The sequence below is a fragment of the Hemicordylus capensis genome, chromosome 4 (genome assembly GCF_027244095.1).
Source record: "Hemicordylus capensis ecotype Gifberg chromosome 4, rHemCap1.1.pri, whole genome shotgun sequence".
In the NCBI taxonomy this organism is placed as follows: Eukaryota; Metazoa; Chordata; class Lepidosauria; order Squamata; family Cordylidae; genus Hemicordylus; species Hemicordylus capensis.
The window spans coordinates 226,321,442-226,334,506 of record NC_069660.1 but is presented as its reverse complement, the minus strand read 5'-3'; the positions used below and the strand labels follow the sequence as shown (position 1 = coordinate 226,334,506).

The following is a 13,065-nucleotide window of genomic DNA, read 5'->3' as shown; positions in this document are numbered from 1 at the left end:
TACTGAATAAGACCACTGGATTTCTGGCTGGCATTGGCTCTCCAGGATTTTGAACTGGGTCTTTCCTAGCCTTAGCTGGAGATGCCAGATGTTGAACCTGGTACCTCCTCATGCAAAGTATGTGCTGTACTAACCATCCCCCATTGTATCTCCTGTAGATTTCAATAGAGATTGTGAACAAAATGTTTCCTATAGACTGTACTCTTAGCAATAATAACAATTGTGAAACATAATGGCTGACATTCTAACTAACAAAGCATGTGCATAAGGGATATGATGGGCACTCACATACAGCTCCCTCTGCACAGGCTATTTCACCGAAAGGTGAAAGTCCCCAGCTCTGCCTGTACTCAGAAAGCATTCTATAACTGAGGATCTGTAACAGAGGAGATGCATCACTGAGGGTCAGCAATGTATTTCCTCTCTTACAGAGCACTTTGGAACTACAGGCAGAGCTGGAAAGTTTCACCTTCTGGCACAACAGTGCATGTGGAGAAGGAGGACTGGTTGCACATGTGCGGCACATTCCTGCAGGGCCTCCAAACACACATGCTTTGTTTGTTAGGATGTCAGCCAATAACTCTGAGGTGTTTTTAAAAAAATAAAAGTTCACTTTGTTACCGATAGTTTTTAGAAATGGCAGAAATGTAGTAACATTATCTCTACAGTTACAAAGGTGAGAGGCTTGCATTAAAAATCCAAATGGAAATTTGGAAGTTTCTGCTAAGCCATTCTGCTAAATGCAATCTTTTGAGGCTGCACGTTGCCTAATTTTTACTCTTCTTACTATTGTACTTAAGTCTATGATCAAGGTTACTATAGCTTGACATTTCTCACCTTAAGGGTAAGGATTAAAAGATAGTACACGTGAAGCACTTTGAACATTTGGCAGTGCTATACAAATGTTTATTTTTATGTGTTCAGTAGCAGGTGAAGACCTTTTTTTTATTTTTCCAGGCTTTCAGTCTGTTATGGAAATTGTTATACATTTCTGCTGTTTTTATCCTGCAACTTATATGTTGGTGGTGTTTCATTTTTGTTGTTGAACAGCATCCAGATGATGTAGTCATGATTAAGCACTGTTGAAAACAATTAGACAAATTAGTCATTGCTAATGCAGGTTCCATGAATTGTAGTGGGACCTAGTCATGACAGTCTGGGTGCTGGCCATTGTTTTAATTGTTTCTTCTTTTATATTTTGTCCTTAGAAAGTTATTACATTGAAGGGCAGGATATAAATGCATAGAATAAATAAACACATACATTAGGTTCCATTTTCAGTCCAGCTGATGAGACTCAATGAGCCCACAAGCTGAGGATATTCTTAGCTATTCTTTGTGAGATTTTTCTCAAGCATATGTCACTGTGTACATCAAGGTTATGTAAAGTAGCTTTGTACAACTTCTCTCTCTCTCTCTCTCTCTCTCTCTCTCTCTCTCTCTCTCTCTCTTTCTCTCTCACACACACACACACACACACACACTCTCTCTCTCTCTCTCTCTCTCTCTCTCTCTCTCTCTCTCTCTCTCTCTCTCTCTCTCTCTCTCACTCTGATTTAGGACTCTTGCTGTCCTGCTCTGTATATAACTATTGACAAAAATGTCGGAATATTCATTTCGTGGATATACATGTGTACCACTATGTATATATCTTTCAGTGCCAAGTTTTCTTCCGTTGTTGGTTTGCTTCTACCTAAATAATTGTCTAAATAATGGTGGTTTTGATACAGTTTACTTTTGCATGTGTAAAGTGTTTCTGTGCTCCTCAAACTTGCTGCCTTAAGCCAAGTATAATCAGTTATGTTTTTTTGAATTGGTCAATAAATATGAAGAAAACAAAAAAAAAAATGTGTGCATGAAACATTGTATATTTGTTCATTTTTGTTAATATCTTAGGAATTTGAGGCTTAAATGTGATGCTTTTAAAACAAAAAATGATCCAACATACTACCCTAGCCTTTTCCTTCTGTTTCCTACATGAGAGCAGCCCTGCTGGATCAGGCCCAGGCCCAGTTCCAGAGCAAGAGTGCTAAATCTCTGTGTGTGTGTGTGTGTGTGTGTGTGTGTGTGTGTGTGTGTGTGTGTGTGTCTGAGAGAGAGAGAGGTTGTACAAAGCTACTTTACATAACCTTGATGTACACAGTGACATATGCCTGAGAAAAACCTCACAAAGAATAGCCAAGAATATCCTCAGCCTATCTAATCTAGCATCCTGTTTCATACAGTGGCCTACCAGATGTCTCGGAGAAGCCTACAGGCAAGAGGTGAGGGCATGCCCTCTCTTTTGCCACTGCTAACTTGGTAAAGAGGTACCTTTTTAACATGGGTGATTCTCTTTATTTAGCAGGGGGAGAGTAACTGGCCTTATCCACCCCCAGCACAGTACCTCCAGTGATGGTTGCTGGTATCTATTTTATGTTTCTTTTTAGATTGTGAGCCCTTTGGGGACAGGGAGCCATCTTGTTTATTTATTATTTCTCTGTAAACCACTTTGGAAACTTTTGTTGAAAAGCGGTATATAAATATTTGTTGTTGTAGTTGCTCCTCTGGAACTGGCATTTAGAGGCATCTTGCCTCTGAGGCTGGAGGTGGCCTATAGCCATCAGCCTAGTAGCCTTAGATAATTTGTCTAAGCCCCTTTTACAGGTGCATAGAAGTACCTTTAAAAGAGCCTTAGGGTGTCCTCTTGACCTTTCCTGCTGTTGCAGGAGGTTGGGCCTAGGTTTTGATCAAGTGCTGTGCAATCCTCACACAGATAGGAGGATCTTGAAGTAGCACATGATGTAGTGGTGAGGTGCTTTCTTGTGGACTGGGCTGTAAAATTCTGTATTCCAGGTTAGGAAGATAACCATTTTAAAATATGAAACCTGCTATAACCATATAAAGTACCCAGCTACATTTAGAACCTCTTCATCCCCAGTTGTTGATTGCATGCGTGTGTAAAGTCTTATATCAATTCTAGAACATAGCCAAGTTTGGATTATGGTGGATATCTGGGCAATGGGTACAGGGAGTGGGTACTTGTCTTTATTGTAGGAGCACAAATTTCAGAGTGATTGTTCTTGATTGATTGCAAAAATTACAGTGGAACACAGGGGAGGAGCCAGTCTCTATGGCATGTGGTCTTTTTATTGTTCTTTTGTACAGTGAAATGGCTTTGTAAAAAGCAAAGCACTTACAAAAATGTAACAGAACAACAGTGGAGTGTGAGAATATTACCAATTGATATTTCATTCAGATTGGTGTGAAATTAGAATGTATAATTCCCACCCACAGTAACTGCAAACCAGATAGTATTATTCATGGGAAGTTCTGTCATGCCACTGACCTGTGGCAGGCATGGATGGTACACACAGATATCAAGGCATTTATCCACAGTAGATTATAATAATATAACTAGTTGCTTTCTCCAGACTTCCCTTTCAGTTTTTCAGAGCCAGTGTGAGCTATTACGTTTTCTCTGGGCTTCTTAGAATCCTTTATTTAAAAGTAAACTCTGTGTTTCTCTGAATATCTGCAGGCCTTGAGGTGTCAATTAAGCTCTCACATAGTCTAGAAAACTGGTGAGTGTCCCAGAATTACTTCTGCTTGGTGTATGTATCTGTTGCTGTGTTGAGATATAGGATATAAATGATATAGGGGCTTTGTGAGAGAAAATATGGGGCCTGGGGATGACAACTCTCACGAACTCTTACCACCACTCTGTCTCTAATGTCTAGTCAGCTTTCCGATATCCATTCCCAAACCTGTGTCTGGGCAACCTTCCTGGACTATGAGGGGAAAACAGGGAGAGCACATTATTTCACTTAACTCCTGAAATTCTGATAAGTTAAACAGGAATAGTTCTCCTTCCATCTCAAACAATGTATTTCTGGCACTTGTGGAGACCTTGGATCACTAAGATTCTTCCCTCAGTTTTTCAGTTTTGCTGAAACAGTCTAAAAGATTTGAAAATGTGTGAAATTTGGCATATAATAATGAGGAAAATAAATTGCTGTTTGTCACACACATCTTTAGTTCTTTTTACATTTTCACTTGTAACATTAGTTTTATTAGCTATGTAGTTATTTTTTTCTTGAAATATATTTGCATATGCTTGAGTTTACCATGGCAAAATATGCTTGATTTTTGCCTGTGTCTATGCAAATACACACAGATAACTCTACATAGTTTCAATGGTTTTTAAAATTATTATATTTTATAGTTCTTTGCGTTGTGTGGAGGAAGGAACCTTGTTATTAACTGAAGAGATGGGTTTGTTTAAAATTGGCCAATTTTATAGTGGCAGCCTCTGGTACTGTATCACACTTGGTAGTGAACCAAACTCTTACTCTTGAAATGTAGTAAATATCCACCTCTTCTTCCCCCCAACCCCTTTATTCACCTCCCCCATCTTCTAGTTCCTGGCAGAGCCTTGAGTAAAGTAAACCATGTGCTTTTGTACTGTCATATTTGATTTGGACTATATTCTCACTGTTATTTGAAGCTAACATGAAATGCAGTGTCTGCATGACCCATTTTAGCAGCCCATTATCATAATTTCACTGTCGTATGGCCACTGAGTTAATGTACTTACAAATGACAGAGAAAGCGTGTTACATGACCTTAGGGTTTTCAAAAATTAAATGACGTAGTAGGTCATATTTCAAAGAATGGCTAAAGAGAAGGTTTCTAATTTTTTTTTTTTTTGCACCTTTAGGTGTCACTGGTTATCATGGCAACAGGATTTCTTTTTCTTTGTCTTTTCTTTTCCTTTCTTTTCTTTTTCTTTTCTTTTATCTTTTCTTTTCGTAATTCAAACATATGAAATTATAAGCTTTGACAGAATCTGGATTCCATCATTCAAACCTCAAAATTCTGGGAAGGTGGGAAAATATAGATCTAAATAAAGTGGAATTATTTTTCATGGCCTACTGTTTTAAATTTACTTGTGGTGAGGGAAGCTGTTTTGATAAGGTTTCAGTTAGCAAATCTTAAACAGCAACATTTGTACATTTTTATTTACAAATTATGCAATATAGTGGAATTACACAAATATGATAATGTTAGCTTGTAAGAGTAATGCAGTTCAGAAGTAAACATTAACTTGCTTGTATTCAGATAATACGTGGATATAATACTTATTTTAACAAGCAATACTAGCATTTTAATAGGATACAGTGACCTACTGATTTACCAAATAGAGAATTGTGTCATTTTCAAATTATAGGGAGGAATGAAGGCAATCAAACTGACACCTAGGGCTGCTAACTCCTACTAAAGCTATTCCTGGAGGTCTCCCCCATATATTTACCAATCACCCCCTGCCCCCACAACATCAAGCCATTGAAATATCTGAGTTTGTTTTCATTAGCAACCTGGATATCAATGCTGATTCCTGGAGACACTGGGTTAGGGATGTGCCCGAAGTTGCTTCGGTGCCGGCGGGGGTAGTTCTTTAAGGGTGGGGGAGGGTGCACTCACCCCTCCTGCTGCATTTCCCCCACCGATGCTCCGTTATTTTCAAGCCCCTCGAGGTGGCAGCATTTCTCCCTGCCGCCCCGTTGTCCGCATTGGCCAGAAGTGGCCGGAAGTACCGATCGCGTGTGCGCCCAGCAGACGGGCACACGCGCACGCAACAGGTACACGTGTGATCAGTACTTCTGGCCATTTCCGGCTGATGAGGACAACGGAGCGGCAGGGAGGAACACTGCCGACCCGAGGGGCTTGAAAATAACAGAGCACCGGCGGGGGAAATGTGGTGAGAGGAGTGGTGAGTGCACCCTCCCCCGCCCTTAAAGAACTACCTCTGCCAGCGCTGAAATGGCCCCCGGAGCCAAAACATTTTGGAGGCCTTTATAAAGGCCTCCGAAACGTTTCAGGCTCAAGCCTACTCCGGGTTAATCCTGAAGGCTACTCTACTAACACACTTTTGGGATGGCTGTCTTAGCCCTCATTTTTAGAAACCTACAGGGAAGCATTTCTTTTGCTAAAACTAAGGGATGTCAAGAGGTGAGGCTTATGGACTTCATTAAAAGCCCCCTGCTATTCCCCCCCCCCATAATTCAAGCATTAGAATCACTACTGGGTGCTGATAAAACTAATTGTGATTTATGTTTCCATAAGCACTGAAAGCATGACACTTCATTGAAAATATAATACATGCTTTAAGTGCAGCTTTGAAAGTATAGCACTAAACCAGACACTGTGGGTGTGTGTGTGTGTGTGTGTGTTACATATGGATGTGAAAGAACAACCACAAAGATGTAGCCTGTGCACCATGTTTTCACTTGTGTTGAGAACGTTATGCACTAAAACTAGCTGTACTATCTTAATATACTCTTTCATAGTACACTAAGAGGCTGTTCACACGAGCAGCCCTACCCAGGTTTGGGTAGGGCTGCTCTTGTGAAGCACTGGGATCGAGGCTGATCTTGGTACTGCCTCCCTGGGTAGCCTGGGACTTTCCCCCAGGCTTTTACCTGGGTAAAAGTTTGTGAGTGTGCCCTTCTCACCAGGTCTTGGGTCATGTGTATAATTGGGCTGCTGGCAGCCTTAGCTGACATAGATCTGGGTGCCTAGAGCACCTGGCTTGAGTGGAGAAACCTCAATGCACCACACTTTACATACGAACATAAGAACAGGGATCAGACACAAGGCCTTTCTAGTCCAGCATCCTGTTTCACACACTGGCCCACCAAATGCCTCTGGGGAGCCCACAGGCAAGAGGTGAGGGCAAGCCCTCTCCCTTTTTGTTGTTCCTCTGCAACTGGTATTGAGAAGCATTGTGCCATTGAGGCTGTAGGTGGCCCATAGCCACCAGACTAGAAGCCATTGATAGACCTGTCCTCCATGAATTTGTCTAAGCCCCTTTTTAAAGCCTAAATTTGTTAATTTTTAGTTTTTCAAGACAGTTTAGAGCATCTTTCCTTGTCACCTCAAATTGGTCCAGTTCTTCAACCTCTAAACTGAGAAGCTCAATTCCAGAGAGGGTATATGGTCAGTATCCTCCACCATAAAAACAGATGCAAATAACTCATTCAGCTTCTCTGCAATCTCCTTATCCTCCTTAATAATCCTTTTCATGCTGTCATCATCTAAAGTGCCAGCCACCTCCTTGGCAGGTTTTCTACTTCTGGTATATTTAAAGAAGTTTTTGTTTCCCCCCCTTGACACTCCTACCTATATTCTCCTCAGACTCTCTGCATCCCTTATTGTCTCCTTGCATGTTCATTTCTCTTCTCTTCATTAGGGCAGGACTTCCTTTTTCTTAAGTTAAGTCTTCTTCCCTTTTATAGCTTCCCTGACTCTACTTGTTAACCATTCAGGCATCCCCCTGAACCTGGTGGTAGCTTTCCTCCTTTTTGGTATACATTCCTACTGAGCTTCTGTGTTGCAGTTTGGAATAGGTTCCATGCTTTCTAGAGTGATTTGATCCTCCCGACTTTCCCTTTCAGCTTCCTTTTGACTATTCCCCTCATTTTTGAGAAATTGTTTCTTTTGAAGTCCAATACATCTGTATTGGACTTCCTTGACAATTCTCCACTTGCATATAAGCTGAATTGAATCACACTATGGTCTCTGCTCCCCAATGGCTCTGCAGCTCTGACATCTCACACCAGGTCCTGGGCACCACTCAGGATTAAGTCCAAGGTTACCATCTCTCTGGTTGGTGCTGCAACTAACTGTTCTAAGGCACAGTCATATAGCATATCTAGAAATTTGGCCTCTATCATTACCTGAATGTGAATTTACCCAGTATGTGCGGGTAGTTGAAGTCACCCATTATTACTGCTCTGTCTCTCTTTGGTGCCTTTTTTTATTACTGCTCTGTCTCTCTTTGATGACTCTCTTTTGTAGTGCTCTGCACACTACACAGCTTTGTGAGCAATGCAATGTGAGCACCATGCATTTAGGGATATCAGCAGGCAGGCTTCATTTTCCCCGTCTCCAGAGATCCACACTGCTCAAAGCAGCATGGATCATGTTGGCGTGTGAGCTGTGCATTACACAGAAGATGAATGATCGTCTGCGGGTGGGGGGAGTAGGTTCAACCTTGCCTTCCCCACTGCCCTCCCTGCCCCAGTAACAGTTGTGTGAATGACCTTTATTACAGAAAATCCACAAGCTATTCATTACAGAATGGTCTCATAATAATATTTATCATTACTATGGAGCTCACTCCTGAACAAGTAGTTCACTGACTTCACCCTATGCCTCAGTGGAAAAACTCCCCAGTTTGTTATTACCTGTGCTTTTGTGAGTTTATAGGCACTTATTATTATTATTATTTATTATTTATCATTGGTTTTCTGGCTAAGTGTAGAAAGGTATAGCTAGAAAACCCACCAGGAGTTCTTTGTATAACCAAACTTACAAAATAATTTAAGGAACGGGTTTTTTTGAATGCGCCTGTGCAAAGTTTTGACTGGACATGCTTGAATTATGTTTTAAATATCTATCTTCTGAGTTTTCAAACAGGGTCTTTAGGTTTCAAGTACAAGAATAAAACAGGATGAGTTCACACAATAACGTCAAGTGGTGGTAAATCTATGATGGCCTTATCATCTTCCAGCTTGATTTCCACTGTAATTGCTGGAGAAGATAAGGAAGAATGCATTGTGATAACGATTTCACAGGGTCAGTGCTCTACTTATTATGCAAGAAATGAATATATATTTTATTTTACTCATACACTCTTGTTGTTTGAAATGAAATAAAAATAGTTAGCTATAATTAAAGCCAGCGGCTATACCAGGTACTACATCAATTGAGGTAGAATTTTACTTCCATTTTTAGGGACGAGAGCTGGTCTTGTGGTAGCAAGCATGACTTGTCCCCTTCACTAAGCAGGGTCTGCCCTGGTTGCATATGAATGGGAGACTTGATGTGTGAGCACTGTAAGATATTCCCCTTAGGGGATGCAGCTGCTTTGGAAAGAGCAGAAGGTTCCAAGTTACCTCCCTGGCATCTCCAAAGTAGGGCTGAGAGAGATTCTTGCCAGTAACTTTGGAGAAGCCACTACCAGTCTGAGTAGACAAGATGGACCTATGGTCTGACTCAGTATATGGCAGCTTCCTATGTTCCTATGCTTCTGTAAGAAACACAGGCAACCTTAGCCTGCGGTGCTGTTGAACAAAAGAAAAGACTAGGGAAAGGTCTAGGATCTAGATGAGGGGAAAAAAGATGGGATCTAGATTTTTAAAAGGTAATCTGAGAGCTTGGATCCAAGAGCTTCTTGTATATACCCAAAGAATTTCCTCACATGCAGAAATGGTTTATATATATATATATATATATATATATATATATATATATATATATATATATGTGTGTGTGTGTGTGTGTGTGTGTGTGTATACACACACGTTGAGGTCATTCACACAAGCAAAAACCCAGCCATACTGGTATGTTTTATCTTCAGCATTTGTTGTCTGATTATAATGATTCAGTTTCCTTAAATGTAGCTAAATTTTGTTTTGTAGCTTGCAAAATTCGTAGAGATACTTATTTGATGCAGGTATCCCCCTTTCCATTTTGTTGTGTATGATTATTACTGTATGGTGTTATTTAGCTGGTCAATGACTGTAATAAAGGATCTGGATCACAAGCAAAAACTGTGTTCTAACCAGGTTTGGGAGCTGTGTGTGCTCCCTAATTTTGGTTGTGTGGGTGCAAACAAATAGGAGAAAAGAGAAGTGATTGTGTGGAAGCAACGTAGGAGGAAAAGCTACCTAAGTTTCCCTCCTACCTTGCTTCCACACAATCACTTCTCCCTCCTCCTACTAGTTGTTTGCACCCACACAGCTGAAAATTGGGGGAACACACAGCTTCCAAATTTGGGTAGAACAGAGTTTTCACTTGTGTGAATGACATCATTGACTGCTGCTGAAGAAACCCTGGTTTGGTGTACAATTAGTATAAAATCTACAATATTAACAATCACTAAAAAAAAGAGAGCATCCAATCTGAATTGTCGGTTTTATTGAACATTGTTTTGAAGGTTGTCTGACTGTCAGGCGCAGTTTTTGAGAAGGCAAGAGGGGCTGCAGTTCGAATCAGAAAAAGTTTCAAAAGTCTCAGTATGGTATGACCTTTGGATCCCAACCATGGTTATGTATTATTTCCTGCTATTCAAAGGTGCTCCTATATGGAGTACATGACAATGTTACATTTGTTTGCGTCCATATGTGAATGTATTGTATGTCTAAACATAGTGGTCCAGGTTCTTACCTTGTTTGTCACCTCATGTATTAGAGTCTTAGTCTTGGAGCAAAAATGATAGAGTCTTGTGGCACCTGAAAGACAAACAGATTTATTGTGGCATATAAGCTTTTGTGGATTAGAGCCCACTTTGTCAGATGTGCAGAGTGTTGCCCTCAGTTGGCAGATGTGGGGTGTGTGTCTGTCTGCCCAGAGAAAAGAAAAACCCTGTAAATGGTGGTAACAAAAGGCTATGAAATGCAGCAGTTAACAGTGGGCCTAAATGTATACAAGGTAATAACAGTGTGACACATTCACAGCAATATATATATATATATGTAAGGGTTAAGGGGGCTGTGGCAAATGGTGTGTGACAAGCCCCCCACACACAATGCTTTACCAATCAGAGGTAACAGAGCAGGAGCACTGTGGTGATTGGGCAGTGGGAATTCCATATGCAGATAGGGAAGAGGAGCCTGTGATGGTTAAGGTCAGTTAGAATGCAGCTGTTACTTGTGGGAAGATTGTAAAGGAGAAGAATCTCTTTACATAAAAGGATAGTAGGCAGGGGTCTGTGAAGAGAGGAGTCATGAGGGAGCCCCTTCAGGAGAAGGTGGCTGCCACTGTGCAAAGGAAACAAGATGAACAAGATCTGAACTCAGGAAGGAAGGAAGAGAGAAAGAAAGAAGAAAATAAGAGAGGGGAAGAGCGAGTGGAGGAGAGAGAGAAAGAAGGGAGGGGAAGAGAGAAAGAAGGAAGGGCGAAGGATGGGCCTGGGCCTGTCAGCGGCCTGAGGGGAATGAGTGGCCATGGTGGCGGCAGCGGCGGCAGTGAGGAAGGGCCCGGTCAACCATCTTGTAGCTGCTTGGAGCTACAGAGGCCATTGGCGGAGGCAGGCAGGCAGGTGATGGATGGGCCCAAGCCTGTCAGTGTCCTGAGGGGAATGAGCAGTCATGGTGGCAGTGGCAGTGAGGAATGACCTGGTCAACTGCTGCTGCTACTCCTGCAGAGAGGAGCAGGAGTGGAGCTTAGGTGAGGATGGGGAGGTCTCTGGGTTTAGGGGGCTGTGGCTTGGCCTATCAGCACTGGCAACACTGTAGCCTTGACCAAGAAAAGTGAGGAGGATGGAGCAGTGGGATGGAGGAGCAACCAAGAGGGGATGAGGGGAATGGAAACAATGGGATGGAAGAGGAGGTGCAGGAGTGCAGCTCAGGTGAGGGTGGAGAGATCTCTGAGGTGAGGGGACTGTGGGTGTATGTGTGAGGGGAGCAATCAAGTACTAGCGCGCAGATGCTCTGTGTGGGTTAAGCTAGTCATTGCTATAACACTAATCATTTAGCATGGATGGTATACTAATTCAATGGGAAAGAAAGCTAGATTTCTATTTATTATTTATTTAAAATATGTATATCCTGCCTCTCCACTGTAATCTTGCTCATGGAGGTTCACCGTGAAAATGTTAACAGTTCACATAATAGAAATCAACATAATAAAACAATATAAACATTAATAAAATGTTAAAAAAACTAAAAACAGAACCCAGTTAAAACCAGATTTAAAAATTAACACTTTAAAAGTTAGGAAGTTAAAAACACAAAAGATATAGCCGTAGATAAAATGCTAAAAAGCCGCTCTGAAATTATGGGTTTTCAAATGCTTTTTTAAAAGCCTGAGGAATGAAGCACAGCAAACCTTTTCGGGGAGGGCATTCCAAAGTAAAGGGGACACAACCAAAATAGTCCTGTTTCTAGTCTCTGCCAACCAAATCTTAGTTGGTGGCAGGACCATATACAGGGCCCGAGATACTGAACTAAAAGTCCTGGCAGAGTCATTTGGGTGACTGCAATACAACACTTACCCTGACTCCAAGTTGTGTTGGGCTTTAAAGATCAAAGCCCAGAAGCAAACTGGTAATCAGTGAAGCTGCTGCTGAATAGGTAGCATTCATAAGCATCCTTGTGGCAGCGTTCTGCACCAGATGAAGCTTCTGTGTTAGTTGTATGTAATCCTACAAGATATTCATTAAAACTTAATATAGTTTTCTAAACATAACTTATAAAATCTGATATTTACATTTCAAAATGAAGAATCCCATTATGTTCCTTTCTACTATCCTGCCTCCTTGTAGCAGCATAACACTAATTTTTATTTTCTTTTAAAATTTATTTCTATCTCTGTCTATGGTGCAGTCCTTATTGTAGGCCTGAAAGACAGCTTTTCTAATCAACTTGGAATAATTTGGGAAATATTGGGGTGCTCTTGCCTCCATGAATACAGAAGTATATCTGCATATCCAGCTATACTGATGACACTATTGTTGCCAGAAGGTCACAGAATTATTTGGCAAGAATGGCAAATGTGCTCTAATGTATTGCTGTGACAAATACAATCCTGGTTTTCCCTGTGGGTTTGCTTAAAAACAGAACCAATTTATGTACATTTGGCTGCGTCTTTTTTAATATGTTCCCATTTTTAAAAAAACTGAATAAAAGAGGAATAAGAAAGACAGGGATTTTCAGCATTTGGGCGGCCTTTAAATTAATAAAATAGGAAGTCAGAGAAGGAAATAGATGGCTACAATATAATCTTCCATGTAGAGCTTGCAATTTATTCTACTTCCCTTTATTTACTGTCATTCTTCTAACTCTTTCCCCCTGGTCTCTATACTTCTAATCTACTTGAGTAGATTACATCCAATTTTCCAACGCAATCTCTGTTTGACGATGGAAGGTTTTCTGATTTAATTTTCACTGTTGTATTATTCATCCTAATTGAAACACACTGGATAACATCTGGATTAGCACTGTACTGGTGTGACAGTGCTGATGTCTAGAGTAATATTGCGCTGTCATGTGAAGGCAGAGAATACATTTTTGCCAATCTC

General features: G+C 41.0%; 1 protein-coding gene across 9 annotated transcripts in view; it reads left to right on the top strand.

Moving 5' to 3' along the window:
* Positions 1-13,065, top strand: part of TSHZ1 (teashirt zinc finger homeobox 1) — a 99,036-nt gene that overhangs the window by 65,795 nt on the left and 20,176 nt on the right. The window contains exon 1 of one of the 9 annotated variants that reach the window (XM_053246787.1): positions 3,542-3,562. The exons of 7 other annotated variants lie outside the window; for them this stretch is intronic. Coding sequence is in view for 1 of the 2 variants with exons in the window: in XM_053246778.1 (XP_053102753.1) it covers positions 11,135-11,213 (79 nt within the window). In the remaining variant the exon portion in view is untranslated. Of the gene's footprint in view, positions 1-3,541; positions 3,563-10,496; positions 11,214-13,065 lie in introns of those variants that run through there. One more of the 9 variants, XM_053246778.1, reaches the window with a different exon arrangement.